We start from the raw sequence: 19,124 nt of genomic DNA on the forward strand, positions 1-19,124 counted from the left end.
ACAAGAGTCCTGGGAAAAAAAATGGTAGCTTCTTACGAAGCAATCCCTTTCGGCAGATTCCATGCAAAGGGATCTGTTGGACAAATGGTCAGGGTCGCATCTTCAGATGCACCTGCGGATAACCCTGTCGCCGAGGACAAGGGTATCCCTTCTGTGGTGGTTGCAGGAGGCTCATCTATTGGAGGGCCGCAGATTCGGCATGCAGGATTGGATCCTGGTGACCACGGATGCCAGCCTGAGAGGCTGGGGAGCAGTCACACAGGGAAGAAATTTCCAGGGAGTGTGGTCGAGCCTGAAAAAGTCTCTTCACATAAGCATTCTGGAACTAAGAGCAATCTACAATGCTCTAAGCCAGGCGGAACCTCTGCTTCAAGGAAGACCGGTGTTGATCCAGTCGGACAACATCACGGCAGTCGCCCATGTAAACAGACAGGGCGGCACAAGAAGCAGGAGGGCAATGGCAGAAGCTGCCAGGATCCTTCGCTGGGCGGAGAATCACGTGATAGCACTGTCAGCAGTATTCATCCCGGGCGTGGACAACTGGGAAGCAGACTTCCTCAGCAGACACGACCTTCACCCGGGAGAGTGGGGACTTCATCCAGAAGTTTTCCACATGCTATTAAACCGTTGGGTAAAACCAATGGTGGACATGATGGCGTCTCGCCTCAACAAAACACTGGACAGATATTGCGCCAGGTCAAGAGATCCGCAGGCAATAGCTGTGGACGCGCTGGTAACACCTTGGGTGTACCAGTCGGTATATGTGTTTCCTCCTCTGCCTCTCATACCAAAGGTATTGAGGATTATACGGCAAAGAGGAGTAAGACTAGTGGCTCCGGATTGGCCAAGAAGGACTTGGTACCCGGAACTTCAAGAGATGGTCACGGACGATCCGTGGCCTCTACTTCTGAGAAGGGACCTGCTTCAGCAGGGTCCTTGTCTTTTTCAAGACTTACCGCGGCTGCGTTTGACGGCATGGCGTTTGAATGCCAGATCCTAAAAGGAAAAGGCATTCCGGAAGAAGTCATTCCTACCTTGATAAAGGCAAGGAAGGAAGTCACCGCGAAGCATTATCGCCGTATTTGGCGAAAATATGTTGCGTGGTGCGAGCAGCGGAGTGCTCCGATGGAGGAATTTCAACTGGGTCGTTTTCCTACATTTCCTGCAATCAGGATTGTCTATGGGTCTCAAATTGGGATCTATTAAGGTTCAAATTTCGGCCATATCAATATTCTTCCAAAAAGAATTGGCCTCAGTCCCTGAGGTCCAGATTTTTATCAAAGGAGTACTGCATATACAGCCTCCTGTGGTGCCTAAGGTGGCACCGTGGGATCTAAATGTAGTTTTAGATTTCCTCAAATCCAATTGGTTTGAACCACTAAAGAATGTGGATTTGAAATATCTCACATGGAAAGTGACTATGTTACTGGCCCTGGCTTCGGCCGGGAGAGTATCTGAACTGGCGGCTTTGTTTTATAAAAGCCCTTATTTAATTTTCCATTCGACATAGGGCAGAGCGGCGGACGCGTCCGCATTTTCTCCCTAAGGTGGTATCAGCGTTTCACCTGAACCAGCCTATTGTAGTGCCTGCGGCTACAGACGACTTGAAGGACTCCAAGTTGTTGGACGTTGTCAGAGCCTTAAAAATATACATTTAAAGGACGGCTGGAGTCAGAAAATCTGACTCGCTGTTTATACTGTATGCACCCAACAAGTTGGGTGCACCTGCTTCTAAGCAGTCGATTGCTCGTTGGATTTGTAACAAAATTCAACTTGTACATTCTGTGGCAGGCCTGCCACAGCCTAAATCTGTTAAGGCCCATTCCGCAAGGAAGGTGGGCTCATCTTGGGCGCCTGCCCGAGGGGTCTCGGCATTACAACTCTGCCGAGCAGCTACGTGGTCAGGGGAGAACACGTTTGTAAATTTTTACAAATTTGATACCCTGGCAAAGGAGGACCTGGAGTTCTCTCATTCGGTGCTGCAGAGTCATCCGCACTCTCCCGCCCGTTTGGGAGCTTTGGTATAATCCCCATGGTCCTTTCAGGAACCCCAGCATCCACTTAGGACGATAGAGAAAATAAGAATTTACTTACCGATAATTCTATTTCTCGGAGTCCGTAGTGGATGCTGGGCGCCCATCCCAAGTGCGGATTATCTGCAATACTTGTACATAGTTATTGTTAACTAATTCGGGTTATTGTTTAGGAAGCCATCTTTCAGAGGCTCCTCTGTTATCATACTGTTAACTGGGTTTAGATCACAAGTTGTACGGTGTGATTGGTGTGGCTGGTATGAGTCTTACCCGGGATTCAAAATCCTCCCTTATTGTGTACGCTCGTCCGGGCACAGTACCTAACTGGAGTCTGGAGGAGGGTCATAGGGGGAGGAGCCAGTACACACCACCTGACCTGTAAAAGCTTTACTTTTGTGCCCTGTCTCCTGCGGAGCCGCTATTCCCCATGGTCCTTTCAGGAACCCCAGCATCCACTACGGACTCCGAGAAATAGAATTATCGGTAAGTAAATTCTTATTTTTGCCAGGTAGAGCCCTCTTTTGCACAGTACAGGTTGGATCAGGCATTCTCGGATAAGTGTATGGGGCCCTTAAGTCTGAATGTGTTTATTAACCTATACCTGCCTACTACCCACAGGCAACTGATCTAGTCTGAATGAAAGCACCAATATCCATTCAGTGTAACCAGTGACCTCAGTGAACTATGAGGATTGATGGGACTGGTTGCTAGTGAGTTTATTGGCTGAACACTCTTGCTTTGATGAGGTCACTGGATGTGATAAATGCCGGGCATATTATGGGTGCCACAGCTGTGCAGATGACAAGTAGGCTAGAACCTGTCATTTTTGTTAACTGAACCCAGTAAGACGGCCTTTTTGACTGTCACAATGTAGATATGTAACAAACCAGATTAGAGGAGTGTTAACGAGTAGGCTTTAACTATGAAATATTAGTTGACAAACTCTGAATTCTTGTTTTTGATGTGCAGATCTAAATCTGGGAAATTCCGCCTGGTAAAGATGTCGTTCATTCAGTGGCTGCAATTGCCACAAGAAGTGCTCATACAGATATTCATGTACCTTTCCCCAGTGGAAAAAGCAAATGTTCGGGCCACGTGCACTTACCTGCGGACACTCATAGACCACCCCTCATTATGGAAAAACAGCATTATTGTTTTTAAAAGCATAGGGGTTTTCAATGCTCGTTTCTGGGATACCCTTCAGAGCCGGAAAATCTCCTCCGTGGAAGTGACTAAGGTGACTCTGAAACAGTTCAAGAAGATGGCTAATTGCTTGCCGGATCTGACCAGCGTGACAATGGACTCCTGCTTGAAAGGGGAGATCCTCCAGGGATTGAGGCCGCTTGGAAGCCTTCATCAGCTGCATTTGACAGACTGTTCTAATGTGATGGACCAAGATATATTCTCAGAAGTTGTGCTTTTCCAGCAGCTGACACACTTATCTTTATGTAGAGTTGCTTTCTCAGGTGTCCTTCCTTTAACCAGCATAGTCTTACTGCAGAACTTGTACTCTCTGACATTACATTCAAGAGAAGGCACTGTGCCCGAGAGGGCTCTCCAGTACATCTTATTTAGGCTTCCAAAACTTCGGGAGCTGTCCCTCGCTATCGGAAACATGAATAAGTGGAAGCTCTCTCTGTGCTTCAATGTACCTGATAACTTTGTATCCACAGCTGAAGGTAAGTGGATTTACCCAATTTTTATCCTTAGTTCAGATTCATGTGATCACTGCTTAAAGAATTGGGAACTGAGGGTGAGATGTATGACCAATCGGCTGCTTTGTATAACTTTATAGAATGCACTTGGTAAAGGTTACCTCAAAGCTGACTGGTTGCCCTGGGCAACTTCTCCACTTTCATCACTGCTTCATACACTTCCCCCTGAATGTCTGGCTCATACGGATCATTGTGCTCACAAATAAAACCCAATGGCCGACGAGAATGGTCTGCATGTGCGGCCTCTTTAGTAACGATCAATGAGGCCCGCTGTTCACAAAGTGTGATGATAATTGCGAGTGTCTCTCCTTTCCACTTCTTGCTGGTTCCCTGTCTTTATGTGATTAGAGAATTCTGTAGTAGCTCCTATTATTTATATATGGTACAGTAAGGGTTGTCTGTTAGCACAGTGGCTTGCATTGCTGCCTTGCAATACTGGGACCTATTTCTGGGCTAGACCACAGTCTCCTTGAAGCTGACATGTTCACACTGGGCTTCCCAGAGTCCAAAGACATAGAGGGACATTTACTAAGCAATGATAAAAGCGGAGAAGTGAGCCAGTGGAGAAGTTGGCCCATCAACCAATCAGCAGCTCTGTATCATTTTATAGTATGCAAATTATAGATGTTACTTCAGTGCTGATTGGTTGCCATGGGCAACTTTTCCACTGGCTCACTTCTCAGCTCTTATCACTGCTTAGTAATTGTACCCCCTAGTGTCAGACTAATGTCCTTTAAGATTGTCCCTAGTCTGCATTTGTGCCTGCAATAGGGAAATCTGGTTGTAAGCTGCACACTAGGGACCTAATTCAGATCTGATTGCGGCAGCAAATTTGTTAGCAGATGGGCAAAACCATGGGGGTCATTCCGAGTTGATCGATCGCTGCCGTTTTTTGCAGCGCAGCGATCAGGTCTCTACTGCGCATGCGTATGCACCGCAGTGCGCATGCGCGTCGTACGGGTGCAAAGCGGATCGTTGCTGAGCGATGTATTTAATGAAGAATCCATTCGCACAGCCGATCGCAAGGTGATTGACAGAAAGAGGGCGTTTGTGGGTGGCCACTGACCGTTTTCTGGGAGTGGTTGGAAAAACGCAGGCGTGTCCAAGCGTTTGCAGGGCGGGTGTCTGACGTCAATGCCGGCACCAAAAAGACTGAAGTGATCGCAAGGGCTGAGTAAATCCAGAGCTACTCAGAAACTGCACAAAATGTTTTTGCAGAACTCAGCTGCACAGGCGTTCTCACACTTGCAAAGCGAAAATACACTCCCCCGTGGGCGGCGACTATGCGTTTGCACGGCTGCTAAAAGTAGCTAGCGAGCAATCAACTCGGAATGAGGGCCCATGTGTACTGCAGGGGTGGAGCAGATATAACATGTGCAGAGAGAGTTAGATTTGGGTGTGGTGTGTTCAATCTGAAATCTAAATTGCAGTGTAAAAATAAAGCAGCCAGTATATACCCTGCACAGAAACAAAATAGTCCACCCAAATCTAACTCTCTCTGCACATGTTATATCTGTCCCCCCTGCAGTGCACATGGTTTAGCCCATTAGCTAACAAATTTGCTGCTGTGATCAGATCTGAATTAGGCCCAAGGGCAGGGACACAAAATACATGTTCTGATCTATATATGTCCTATATTGTAATGCTACAATATCCTAAAGCTGCTTGTTTTGGCTCCATGTTGAAAGTGTCCTGTATGTTTTATGCTTACTGCGTAGTGCCCATGCGGTTTGGGGAAGATTAATTTACACCCATGGGTTATGTGGGCAGGGAGAATGTGCTTCTATTTGTTCCCGTGCCATAAAGGCGAGCAAAAACCAAGCAAGATTTTCTCTCCTATAATAGTCGAATAGTGTTTGGTATATTTTGTTGACATTCATCCTGACGACATGAGAATGTCAACATTTTCATAATGTCAACTTTACACTATGTAGACAAGTGATTGGACCACCGGTGTAAATCTAGTGGGAACATGGGAGGCAACTTCTCCTTGTCTGCTTCCACTATCTCTATATCTCTGTCCCTGCAGTCCCTTTATCTCTGTCCCTCTAGCTCTGTGTCTCTCTCTCTCTCTCTCTCTCTCTCTCTCTCTCTCTCTCTCTCTATATCTATATCTATATCTATATCTATATCTATATCTATATCTATATCTATATATATATATATATATATAAATGTGCCTGCTGTCTTTCTATCCATGGCTCTGCTGTGCCTCTCTGTCCCTGCTATCTCTCTGTCTATGTCCCTTTGTCTCTCTATCTATAATCCTGCTGCCTTTGTCTGTTTCTATGTCCCTGCTGTCTATTTCTGCCTCTGCTGCCACTATCTCTGTCCCTGCTGTCTCTGTCTGTCCCTCTCTCTATGTCCCTGCTGTCACTCCATTCATGCCCCTGCTGTCTCTGTCCCTGATGCCTCTCTCCATCTCTATGTCCCTGCTATCTCTGTCTCTGCTGCCACTATATCTATGTCCCTGCAGTCTCTCTGTCCCTGCAGTCTCTCTGTCCCTGCAGTCTCTCTGTCCCTGCAGTCTCTCTGTCCGTGCTGTTCCTCTATCTATAGCCTGGTGGAGACATGCATTGAGGGGACCCCTTAATCATTTTTGCTATGGGGCCCACAAAGTTATAGTTATGCCTCTGGATTAGAACACCCAACCCCCTCACCCTCCCAACGCAAGTGAAGTAGTGTGCTCCTGCAGCAGGCACATGTTCCAGAAGGTATAAACTGGTAAAGAGACACTGGTTAGATCATTTGCTAACAAAATGGCTTGCCTGAAGGAGCTGACAAGTTTGGAAAGGGAATCATTGTAGGCTGCGCGATGTCATATTTCTGCATCAGGGTACATTGTGTTCCACAGGGAATCATCTGGGTGTAGAGTGGATCTTGATCCAGAGGGACCAACGGGCTAAAGGTTTAAGCTGTCCCAGGATGCTTTGGGGCCTCCTCTATAAACCCCGCCTCCAGGCACTGGAGCTCAATTTCGAGTTGGTGTCTGCAGCAGCAGATCACTTAACAGGAGGGCTGCGCTGGGCAGCCCTGAAAAGCTTTCAAAGTAGACTTCAATGGCCACAGCACTGACATGTCAGTGTGACATTCTGTGCTGCAGCTCCACCTCCCAAGCGGCGTTGAGACGCTGGGCGCCATCTTCTAAGCGTAGCTGCGGCTGGTCTCCGGGACTGCAGGGCAAGGTCTCCCTTGTAAAGCCGTCTGTATACAGCGCTGTGACTTTAGAAAAACTTGAGTATTCTACATGTCTTTATACAGACAGCATTAGTTAAGAGACCGTACCAATATCTGCCTCAAGGGAAACCAAAAGGTCAGGCATACCCGAGACAGTCTTGTGCTCCCAAAACCACAAAGCCCAAGGCTAAACAATCCTGGGTGGTCCGTTAGCCTGCTTCTAAAAAAGAAAAGCCTGGCGCATGACGGGGCGGGCCTTCCCCTGGGGGATCCCAGGGTGGGAAGCCGATTTCTGCAGTTTACCCAGGTCTGGTTAAAGACCACTTCAGACGCATGGGTGCGGGAAGTTGTCTCTCACGGGCACGCAGTCTCATTCAAGAGACGCCCCCCTCGCCAGTTTTGCACCGCGGTTATCCCTTCGGATCCGTTAAAGGTGCAAGCTCTGCAAAAGGTTGAGTTCCCTCCTGAGTGGTAGTGAGTGGTAGTGCCGGTACCTCTGTCCCCCAGAGGCAGAGGTTACTACTCGACCCTGTTTCTAGCCCCGAAACCCAGTGGGTCTTTCCGGCCTATACTCAACCTCAAATCACTGAACAAGTTTGTGAGAGTGTCCCAAGTTTCGTATGGAAACACTACGCTCAGTTGTACTGGCTATGGAACCCAGAGACTATATGGTATCCCTGGATATACAGGATGCATACCTGCATACAGAATACCTATTGCCATGTTGCATCAGCAGTATCTGTGGTTTGCTATTGGCGATCTTCACTATCAGTTCCAGGCTCTGCCATTTGGACTGACTACGGCTCCTCGGATCTTCACCGCGGTCATGACTGTAATGACGGCCCATCTCCATCGCCAGGGAGTCAGGATCCTGCCGTATCTGGACGACTTGCTGTTTCTGGCAAACTCCCACGATGTCCTCCTCAGTCATCTACAACTGACTGTAAGCTTCCTACAAGCCCATGGGTGGCTCATCAATTGGAAGAAATACTCGCTGGTCCCAGCTCAGAGCATGGTGCACCTGGGGGCACTCCTGGACACAGTCAGCAACTGTTTCTGTCTCCAGAAAAAGTCCTGAAGTTTCGGGACAGGATAAGATGCTTCCTTTGTCGCCCCAGAGTGTAGATACACTCGATGATGCAAGTACTTGGCCTGATGGTGCGGCATTCGACATGGTAGAGTTTCAGTTCAGACATGCTCAGTTTCATTCTCGCCCTCTGCAGAGGTTAATTTGTTCCAAGTGGGACGGCCGACCTCATCGGATCAGATCTCACGTGATCACTTTGACTCCGGATGTTTGTCTGTCACTGACCTGGTGGCTACAGGACCAGCAATTGAGCAGGGGCCTTCCCTTCTGGATCCCCGACTGGGTCTTGCTGACAACGGACGCCAGTCTGAGAGGATGGGGTGCGGTGTTGGAGCAACACTCTTTTTTCAGGATCTATGGACCAAGGAGGAATCACTCCTCCCAATAAACGTTCTAGAGTTGTGGGAGGTATTCAGTGCGTTGACTCTCGCCCTGCCTCTAGTACTGAACAGGCCGGTTCAAGTATGGTCAGACAACGCCACCATGGTGGCTTACATAAACCATCAAGGCTACACTCGAAGCCGCATGGCTATGATGGAAGTGTCAAAAATCCTTCGTTGTGCGGAACGCCATCTGCTAGCAATATCTGCAGTGTTCATTCTCTCTTGCCTGCTCCTGCATTTGACTGGTTAACGAAACTGAGCTCCAGTTCCTGGAGGCAGGGTTTATAGAGGAGGTCCCAATGCATCCTGGAACCGCCTAAAGCTTTAGCCTGTTGGTGCCTCTGGATCAAGATCCACTCTACACCCTGATGTTTCCTTGTGGAACCCAATGTACCTCGCAGAAAGAGAGTTAACCATAGTAAGTCTACCATAACTCTCCTTTTCCAGGGCGACACTGGGCTGGTATACAGAAAATTCGGTAACCCGGATGGACTGACCAGCTCTTAACCCCACTGAGAACCTTCCGGGTACGAATTGGAACGATGGCTGTGTTTTAGACTAACTCGACCTTCAGTGTCACAGTTGGTCGCTGTACTTAAGGCGGAATGGCAAAACGTACCACATGATGTTGTCCAGGAGCTAGTGGACAATTTGTTAAGAAGGGTGTCTCCAGTAATCACTGCACGTGGTGGACCTACAAAGTACCGACGTCAATAAGATCTCATTGATCTATTAGCTGTCAGTGTCCAATCACTTTTGTGTACATAGTGTAGAATTTGATGGCAGATAAGAACCACTTGGGCCGTCTAGTCTGCCCATGTTCAGCATATCGCCATTAAGCATGTAGCCTGATGACATGCTAATAATCTCGACAATCATCAATTTATCTGTTTTGGTGGTAAGTACCCTAAACCTAATGTCAGCATTTCACTTATTTACGTTTACGATGATTTCACTTGTCATTTACGATGTTTAGATTGTGAACATGTTGACACTTTTAAGATGTCGACATGTTAAGTGCCCCATACACTAGAGTGATAATGCCTGATTTCAGCCCAATTCGGGCATTCCGCCCGATATATTGGCTGAAATCGGGCATTTTAGAGGTGTTCCCGAACCGATCCGATGCGCGTTCCCGTGAGCATTGGATCGGATCCTCCAGATTGAATGTGCTGCACATTCAATCTGGTCCAACCTTGGGGAATTGCTTGGGATCGCCAAGATATATTGTATGCAAATGGTCAACATCCGATGTATCTTGGCCGATCCTGCCCTCCGGGAGGCTGCCGGGGTAATCGCTTGCGATCACCTCCAACATGAGAATGCTCTAGTGTATGGAGCCCTTTAGCCATCTACATTTCAACAATATTGACATTGTACTGTCGGTGTTCCCTCTAGAAATTGTAGAGGGCAGGGCGCCGGACTATGGGGGCATATGTGTGCGTGCGTGGTGAAGCGGAGGTGTGGCCATGCAACGTAATTTAAGTGGGCGGCATCACTGTTGGGGGCGTGCCCAGCACCTACGGAGGTGCAGGGCTTCCCCCAAGCTCTCTCCCACAGCGTGAATGGATGCGCACGGCATCTTTACATGCTGGGAGGGCAGGAAGCGGGCGGCTGTTTTAGCAGGGTGCCGCAGAAAGGGCAGGGTGGATTTTGTCCTTAAAATATTGGGCAGGGTGCAGCGCCCTGCTAAAACAGCTAAGCATGAACGCTACTGTAGTGTTCACTCCAGCGGACGGGCAGGGCGCGTCCGTTAGGAGCACAAGCGTGTGCGCGGCAAAAGGGGGCATGGCTATGGAAATGGGGGCGTGTCCACTTGCACGTAATGCAAGTGGGCAGGTCAGTACACAGACGGGGGCGTGGGCAGATGGCGCCGTCATTGTTGGGGGCGTGCCCAGCACCTCCGGAGGTGCTGGGCTTCCCCCAAGCTCTCTGACAGCGTGAATGGATGCCGCGCGCATGCGTGCGGCATCTTTACACGCTGAGAGGGGCAGAAAGCGGGCGGCTGTTTTAGCAGGGCGCCGCAGAAAGGGCAGGGCGGGTTTTGCCCTTAAAAAATCGGGCAGGGCGCGGCACCCTGCTAAAACAGCCTGGAGTGAACACTACTACTGTCGGCATAGTGACTGTTGACAGCCTGACTGCATCACATTACAAGGCATGCACTTAATTGAATCTGCCAGTTTGACTCCACGCTTTATTTCGGGCTATGACCAGGCTCCCTTGCTGAGAATAGCTTCTGCGAATTGCTAGAGGAAACTACCCAATCCAACCTCCCTCCCCCCCCCCCCCCCCCCCCATATCTAAACGGGTGTAGTATGTGTTGCCGGCGGTCGGGCTCCCGGCAAACAGCATACCAGCGCTGGAATCCCGACAGCCGGCATACCGACAGTTGGGCGAGCGCAAATGAGCACCTTGCGGGCTCGCTGCGCTCTCCACGCTGAGGGCACGCTATCTATTCTCCCTCCAGGGGGGTCGTGGACCCGCAAGAGGGAGAAGAACTGTCGGTATGCCGGCGCCGGTATGCTGGTCGCCGGGAGCCCGACCGCCGACAAAGTGAAGACCACCCTATCTAAACACATCATAAAAGTGGAGTATGTGTTGTGTGGTGTTTTTTTATTTTATTTATTTTTTTACTTTCTTTCTTTAAAGCTTTCCTATTTGACCTGTCCAATCGTATTTTAAATACAGATTATACAAGTACACTTAGAGACGCAGCTCAAGCAGCAGCTAAAAAGCCCATTGGGAGCATGTGCTAACCATTCCCTTATCTATATCTGCCCCACTGTACAGTACTTTACTTGTCATACACTTATATCAAAGGGGCTGCCACCTGTGTTTACAAGGGAGAGATATATATATATATATATATATATATATATATATATATATATATATATATATTTTTTGATTGACCATCAATGCATCATCTAGAGACACATCAAGACAATAATGCATGGAGATTCCGCATGGATCGCTATTGAGACTGAAATTGCGATTGTCTAAAAACTACTGCTAGAAATCGCATGTGACGAGCTGCCCAGAAATTTCAAGACTCCCACCGATGCGATCGCAACTATGCGTATGTGTGCGCAGTGTTGCGATCCATGTGCAGAAAGAGTGCCATTGACATCTGCAGTTGACCTATGCCTACTCAAAATAATGCGTTTTTTTTCCAGTCACTCCCCACAAACGCCACGTTAACACCCACGAACGGTCACTTCCTGTCAATCGCTCTACAACCGCATTTCACTAAGGCTGCAATCGCACGGCGATCAAATTGCATATTTGGCGCACGTGCAGTACGTTCGTAGCATATGCGCAGTCTTCTGATAATCGGACAATTTTTGGGGGGAAATATAGCGATCCAATCTCAATGAAGGATATTGTCTTTACATAAAGCAGCCTGTAAAACAGAACATCAGATGCAGTATAAAGGCCAAAGCAATGACAATAACAAGAAAAAGAAAAATACAGACAGCGCTAGCAGATTTCTTATTAAAATAATGATTTTTTTATTTATTATATTTTCCTCTATATTAATAGCTCTAATAAAAGATCCCTTTCTTACCTATAAGACTGCATGCAATTATAAAAAGTTTTTAATTAAAATCATGGCACTAATAGGTAAAACAAATCACACCACATTTAGTATTAATACTCTGCTCTCTGAAACCACTTAATTTCTCCTTAATACACACAGCATACAGCTTTATCCAATTACCTCACACTGTTTCACTTCAGTGTTACAAAATCTACCAGCTCTAGTTAGAGGTTAAAATGTCTCTATTCCACTCAAGATGAGGGTTTATACTTCATTGACAAATTTGTAACCAAAGAGTCACTTGTTCAGGACCAAGTTATGTATTTCTCTAACGTCCTAAGTGGATGCTGGGGACTCCGTCAGGACCATGGGGATTAGCGGCTCCGCAGGAGACAGGGCACAAAAATAAAGCTTTAGGATTAGGTGGTGTGTACTGGCTCCTCCCCCTATGACCCTCCTCCAAGCCTCAGTTAGGTTTTTGTGCCCGTCCGAGCAGGGTGCAATCTAGGTGGCTCTCCTAAAGAGCTGCTTAGAAAAAGTTTTTAGGTTTTTTATTTTCAGTGAGTCCTGCTGGCAACAGGCTCACTGCATCGAGGGACTTAGGGGAGAGAATTTCAACTCACTTGTGTGCAGGATGGATTGGATTCTTAGGCTACTGGACACCATTAGCTCCAGAGGGAGTCGGAACACAGGTCTCACCCTGGGGTTCGTCCCGGAGCCGCGCCGCCGACCCCCCTTACAGATGCTGAAGATTGAAGGTCCGGAAACAGGCGGCAGAAGGCTCTTCAGTCTTCATGAAGGTAGCGCACAGCACTGCAGCTGTGCGCCATTGTTGTCACACACTTCACACCAAGCGGTCACGGAGGGTGCAGGGCGCTGCTGGGGGCGCCCTGGGCAGCAATATTTAATACCTTTATGGCAAAAGAATACATCACATATAGCCATTGAGGCTATATGTATGTATTTAACCCATGCCAGATATCTAAAACTCCGGGAGAAAAGCCCGCCGAAATAGGGGGCGGGGCTTATTCTCCTCAGCACACAGCGCCATTTTCCTGCTCAGCTCCGCTGTGAGGAAGGCTCCCAGGACTCTCCCCTGCACTGCACTACAGAAACAGGGTAAAACAGAGAGGGGGGGCATTTTTTGGCGATATTTTGATATATTTAAGCTGCTATAAGGAACAACACTTATATAAGGTTGTTCCCATATATATTATAGCGCTTGGGTGTGTGCTGGCAAACTCTCCCTCTGTCTCCCCAAAGGGCTAGTGGGGTCCTGTCTTCGATAAGAGCATTCCCTGTGTGTCTGCTGTGTGTCGGTACGTGTGTGTCGACATGTATGAGGACGATGTTGGTGTGGAGGCAGAGCAATTGCCGATAATGGTGATGTCACCCCCCAGGGAGTCGACACCGGAATGGATGGCTTTGTTTATGGAATTACGTGATAATGTCAGCACATTACAAAAATCAGTTGACGACATGAGACGGCCGGCAAACCAGTTAGTACCTGCCCAGGCGTCTCAGACACCGTCAGGGGCTGTAAAGCGCCCTTTACCTCAGTCGGTCGACACAGACCCAGACACAGACACTGAATCTAGTGTCGACGGTGATGAAACAAACGTATTTTCAAGTAGGGCCACACGTTATATGATCACGGCAATGAAGGAGGCTTTGCATATCTCTGATACTGCAAGTACCACAAAAAGGGGTATTATGTGGGGGGTGAAAAAACTACCTGTAGTTTTTCCTGAATCAGAGGAATTAAATGATGTATGTGATGAAGCGTGGGTTAACCCAGATAGAAAAGTGCTAATTTCAAAAAAGTTATTAGCATTATACCCTTTCCCGCCAGAGGTTAGGGCGCGCTGGGAAACACCCCCTAGGGTGGATAAGGCGCTCACACGCTTATCAAAACAAGTGGCGTTACCGTCTCCTGATACAGCCGCCCTCAGGGATCCAGCTGATAGGAGACTGGAAACTACCCTAAAAAGTATATACACACATACTGGTGTTATACTGCGACCAGCCATCGCCTCAGCCTGGATGTGCAGTGCTGGGGTCGTCTGGTTGGATTCCCTGACTGAAAATATTGATACCCTGGATAGGGACAGTATTTTATTGACTATAGAGCAATTAAAGGATGCTTTCCTTTATATGCGAGATGCTCAGAGAGATATTTGCACTCTGGCATCGAGAGTAAATGCGATGTCCATATCTGCCAGAAGGAGTTTATGGACGCGACAGTGGTCGGGTGATGCGGATTCCAAACGACATATGGAAGTATTGCCGTATAAAGGGGAGGAATTATTTGGCGTCGGTCTATCGGATCTGGTGGCCACGGCAACTGCCGGAAAATCCACCTTTTTACCTCAGACCCCCTCCCAACAGAAAAAGACACCGTCTTTTCAGCCGCAGTCCTTTCGGTCCTATAAGAACAAGCGGACAAAAGGACAGTCATATCTGCCTCGGGGCAGAGGAAGGGGTAAGAGAGGGCAGCAAGCAGCCCCTGCCCAGGAACAGAAGCCCTCTCAGGGTTCTGCAAAGCCCTCAGCATGACGCTGGGGCCTTACAAGCGGACTCAGGAGCGGTGGGGGGTCGACTCAAGAATTTCAGCGCACAGTGGGCTTGCTCACAGGTGGACCCCTGGATCCTGCAGGTATCATCTCAGGGTTACAGGTTGGAATTCGAGAAGTCTCCCCCTCGCAGGTTCCTAAAGTCTGCTTTGCCAACGTCTCCCTCAGACAGGGCGACGGTATTGGAAGCCATTCACAAGCTGTTTTCTCAGCAGGTGATAGTCAAGGTACCCCTCCTACAACAGGGAAAGGGGTATTACTCCACGCTATTTGTGGTACCGAAGCCGGACGGCTCGGTAAGACCTATTCTAAATCTGAAATATTTGAACCTGTACATACAAAAATTCAAGTTCAAGATGGAGTCACTCAGAGCAGTGATAGCGAATCTGGAAGAAGGGGACTTTATGGTGTCCCTGGACATAAAGGATGCTTACCTGCATGTCCCAATTTGCCCTTCACATCAAGGGTACCTCAGGTTCGTGGTGCAAAACTGTCATTATCAGTTTCAGACGCTGCCGTTTGGATTGTCCACGGCACCTCGGGTCTTTACCAAGGTAATGGCCGAAATGATGATTCTTCTGCGAAGAAGAGGCGTATTAATTATCCCTTACTTGGACGATCTCCTGATAAGGGCAAGGTCCAGAGAACAGCTGGAGGACGGAGTAGCACTAACCCGACTAGTGCTGCAACAACACGGGTGGATTCTGAATTTTCCAAAATCTCAGTTGACCCCGACGACACGTCTGCTGTTCCTGGGAATGATTCTGGACATGGTTCAGAAAAAGGTGTTTCTTCCGGAGGAGAAAGCCAGGGAGTTATCCGAACTTGTCAGGAACCTCCTAAAACCAGGGAAAGTGTCTGTGCATCAATGCACAAGAGTCCTGGGAAAGATGGTGGCTTCTTACGAAGCGATTCCATTCGGCAGATTCCACGCACAAACTTTTCAGTGGGATCTGCTGGACAAATGGTCCGGATCACATCTGCAGATGCATCAGCGGATAACCTTATCGCCACGGACAAGGGTGTCTCTTCTGTGGTGGTTGCAGAGTGCTCATCTGTTAGAGGGCCGCAGATTCGGCATACAGGACTGGGTCCTGGTGACCACGGATGCCAGTCTGAGAGGCTGGGGAGCGGTCACACAGGGAAGAAACTTCCAGGGAGTATGGTCAAGCCTGGAGATGTCTCTTCACATAAATATACTGGAGCTAAGAGCGATTTACAATGCTCTAAGTCTGGCAAAACCCCTGCTTCAGGGTCAGCCGGTGTTGATCCAGTCGGACAACATCACGGCAGTCGCCCACGTAAACAGACAGGGCGGCACAAGAAGCTGGACAGCAATGGCAGAAGCTGCAAGGATTCTTCGCTGGGCGGAAGATCATGTGATAGCACTGTCAGCAGTATTCATTCCGGGAGTGGACAACTGGGAAGCAGACTTCCTCAGCAGACACGATCTACACCCGGGAGAGTGGGGACTTCATCCAGAAGTCTTCCACATGATTGTGAACCGTTGGGAAAAACCAATGGTGGATATGATGGCGTCCCGCCTCAACAAAAAACTGGACAGGTATTGCGCCAGGTCAAGAGACCCTCAGGCTATAGCTGTGGACGCTCTGGTAACACCGTGGGTGTTCCAGTCAGTGTATGTGTTCCCTCCTCTGCCTCTCATACCAAAAGTACTGAGAATTATACGGCAAAAGGGAGTAAGAACGATACTAGTGGCTCCGGATTGGCCAAGAAGAACTTGGTACCCGGAACTTCAAGAGATGCTCACGGAGGATCCGTGGCCTCTACCTCTAAGACGGGACCTGCTTCAGCAGGGACCGTGTCTATTCCAAGACTTACCGCGGCTGCGTTTGACGGCATGGCGGTTGAACGCCGAATTCTAAGGGAAAAAGGCATTCCGGAAGAGGTCATTCCTACACTGGTAAAAGCCAGGAAGGAGGTGACTGCACAACATTATCACCGCATTTGGAGGAAATATGTTGCATGGTGTGAGGCCAGGAAGGCCCCCACGGAGGAATTTCAACTGGGTCGATTCCTACATTTCCTGCAAACAGGATTGTCTATGGGCCTCAAATTGGGGTCCATTAAGGTTCAAATTTCGGCCCTGTCGATTTTCTTCCAGAAAGAATTGGCTTCAGTTCCTGAAGTCCAGACTTTTGTAAAAGGAGTACTACATATACAGCCCCCGGTTGTGCCCCCAGTGGCACCGTGGGATCTTAATGTAGTCTTGGATTTTCTCAAATCCCATTGGTTTGAGCCGCTCAAATCGGTGGAGTTGAAGTATCTTACATGGAAAGTAACCATGCTACTGGCCCTGGCTTCAGCCAGGAGAGTATCAGAATTGGCGGCTTTATCATATAAAAGCCCATATCTGATTTTCCATACGGACAGGGCAGAACTGCGGACGCGTCCTCATTTTCTGCCTAAGGTGGTGTCAGCGTTTCACCTGAACCAGCCTATTGTGGTGCCTGCGGCTACTAACGATTTGGAGGATTCCAAGTTGTTGGACGTGGTCCGGGCATTGAAAATATATATTTCAAGAACGGCGGGAGTCAGAAAGTCTGACTCACTGTTTATATTGTATGCACCCAACAAGATGGGTGCTCCTGCTTCTAAGCAGACGATTGCTCGTTGGATTTGTAGCACAATTCAACTTGCACATTCTGTGGCAGGCTTGCCACAACCTAAATCTGTCAAGGCCCATTCCACAAGGAAAGTGGGCTCATCCTGGGCGGCTGCCCGGGGGGTCTCGGCATTACAACTCTGCCGAGCTGCTACTTGGTCAGGGGCAAACACGTTTGCAAAATTCTACAAATTTGATACCCTGGCTGAGGAGGACCTTGAGTTCTCTCATTCGGTGCTGCAGAGTCATCCGCACTCTCCCGCCCGTTTGGGAGCTTTAGTATAATCCCCATGGTCCTGACGGAGTCCCCAGCATCCACTTAGGACGTTAGAGAAAATAAGAATTTACTTACCGATAATTCTATTTCTCGTAGTCCGTAGTGGATGCTGGGCGCCCATCCCAAGTGCGGATTGTCTGCAATACTTGTACATAGTTATTGTTACAAACAAATTCGGGTTGTTATTGTTGTGAGCCGTCTGTTCAGAGGCTCCTACGTTTGTCATACTGTTAACTGGGTTCAGATCACAAGTTATACGGTGTGATTGGTGTGGCTGGTATGAGTCTTACCCGGGATTCAATATCCTTCCTTATTGTGTACGCTCGTCCGGGCACAGTATCCTAACTGAGGCTTGGAGGAGGGTCATAGGGGGAGGAGCCAGTACACACCACCTAATCCTAAAGCTTTATTTTTGTGCCCTGTCTCCTGCGGAGCCGCTAATCCCCATGGTCCTGACGGAGTCCCCAGCATCCACTACGGACTACGAGAAATAGAATTATCGGTAAGTAAATTCTTATTTATTAATACTTGCTTCCAAAAGTTCATTTAACATGAAAGTATTCAATAGCTTTTTCTCCTCCCTTTTGGGATCAACGCTGATTTTGTGCACAACCGCAATTGGTTAGTTATTAATTAGTTGGTTAAACATGCATGCATAGAATAACTTATCTCAAAGCAGCAGAGTTAATATGGTGTCACAGCAGACGTTTAAAACATGGCCATGTTAGAATCCAATTTTTACCGCAATCCCTCCTGGGTTCCATTTTATTATGCTCCCGGCTTCTGGTGCCCAATACCTTTGTACAAAGCCTTATCCGCAGATCATTCGATTTTTCCCACCCTGGAGGCAGAAGTGCGGTACGATGGTCACAGGTAAGACGGGTGAAAGACTCGTTTCTCCGCCTATCGGCATTGGCGGCTTCCTCAGTCACCTTGACAAAGGGGCGTTGTGGCCCTGAAACGTTGTGAACGCATGGAGTAATTTTTACATTACACTACATATGTTTAAGTCTCTGAGTGCCACTTCATCATTTAACCTTTTGATCTGCAACATCCTTTGAGGATGTTGTAGATCAAAAGATACCTACTACACTATATATATAATAATCATTCAAACATGCATCACACACACACGGACATTATAAAAGACCATGGCCCTCATTCCGAGTTGTTCGCTCGCAAGCTGCTTTTAGCAGCTTTGCACACGCTAAGCCGCCGCCTACTGGGAGTGAATCTTGGCTTATCAAAATTGCGAACTAAAGATTAGCAAAATTGCGAATAGACACTTCTTAGCAGTTTCTGAGTAGCTCCACACTTACTCGGCAACTGCGATCAGTACAGTCAGTTTCATTCCTGGTTTGACGTCACAAACACACCCAGCGTTTGCCCAGACACTCCTCCGTTTCTCCAGCCACTCCCGCGTTTTTCCCAGAAACAGTAGTGTTTTTTCGCACTCACCCATAAAATGGCCAGTTTCCGCCCAGAAACGCCCACTTCCTGTCAATCACATTACGATCACCAGAACGAAGAAAAAACCTTGTAATGCCGTGAGTAAAACTCCTAACTGCATAGCAAATTTACTTGGTGCAGTCGCAGTGCGAACATTGCGCATGCGCAATTAGCGGAAAATCGCTGCGATGCGAAGAAAATTACAGAGCGAACAACTCGGAATGACCACCCATATTCTCATATTTACTTTGCATGCAACAGAG

The 19,124-nt window shown here is 48.2% G+C and overlaps 1 protein-coding gene across 5 annotated transcripts in view; it reads left to right on the top strand.

The window, feature by feature from the left end:
• The window catches only part of LOC134980631 (uncharacterized), a 34,370-nt gene that overhangs the window by 8,518 nt on the left and 6,728 nt on the right, over positions 1–19,124 (top strand). For all 5 annotated transcript variants that reach the window (XM_063947535.1, XM_063947533.1, XM_063947532.1 and 2 more), the window contains one exon: positions 3,003–3,712. In XM_063947535.1, the coding sequence (XP_063803605.1) occupies positions 3,034–3,712 (679 nt within the window). In that variant the 5' untranslated portion in view covers positions 3,003–3,033. The remainder of the gene's footprint in view (positions 1–3,002; positions 3,713–19,124) is intronic.

This window comes from Pseudophryne corroboree, chromosome 12 (genome assembly GCF_028390025.1).
Source record: "Pseudophryne corroboree isolate aPseCor3 chromosome 12, aPseCor3.hap2, whole genome shotgun sequence".
Taxonomy (NCBI): domain Eukaryota; kingdom Metazoa; phylum Chordata; class Amphibia; order Anura; family Myobatrachidae; genus Pseudophryne; species Pseudophryne corroboree.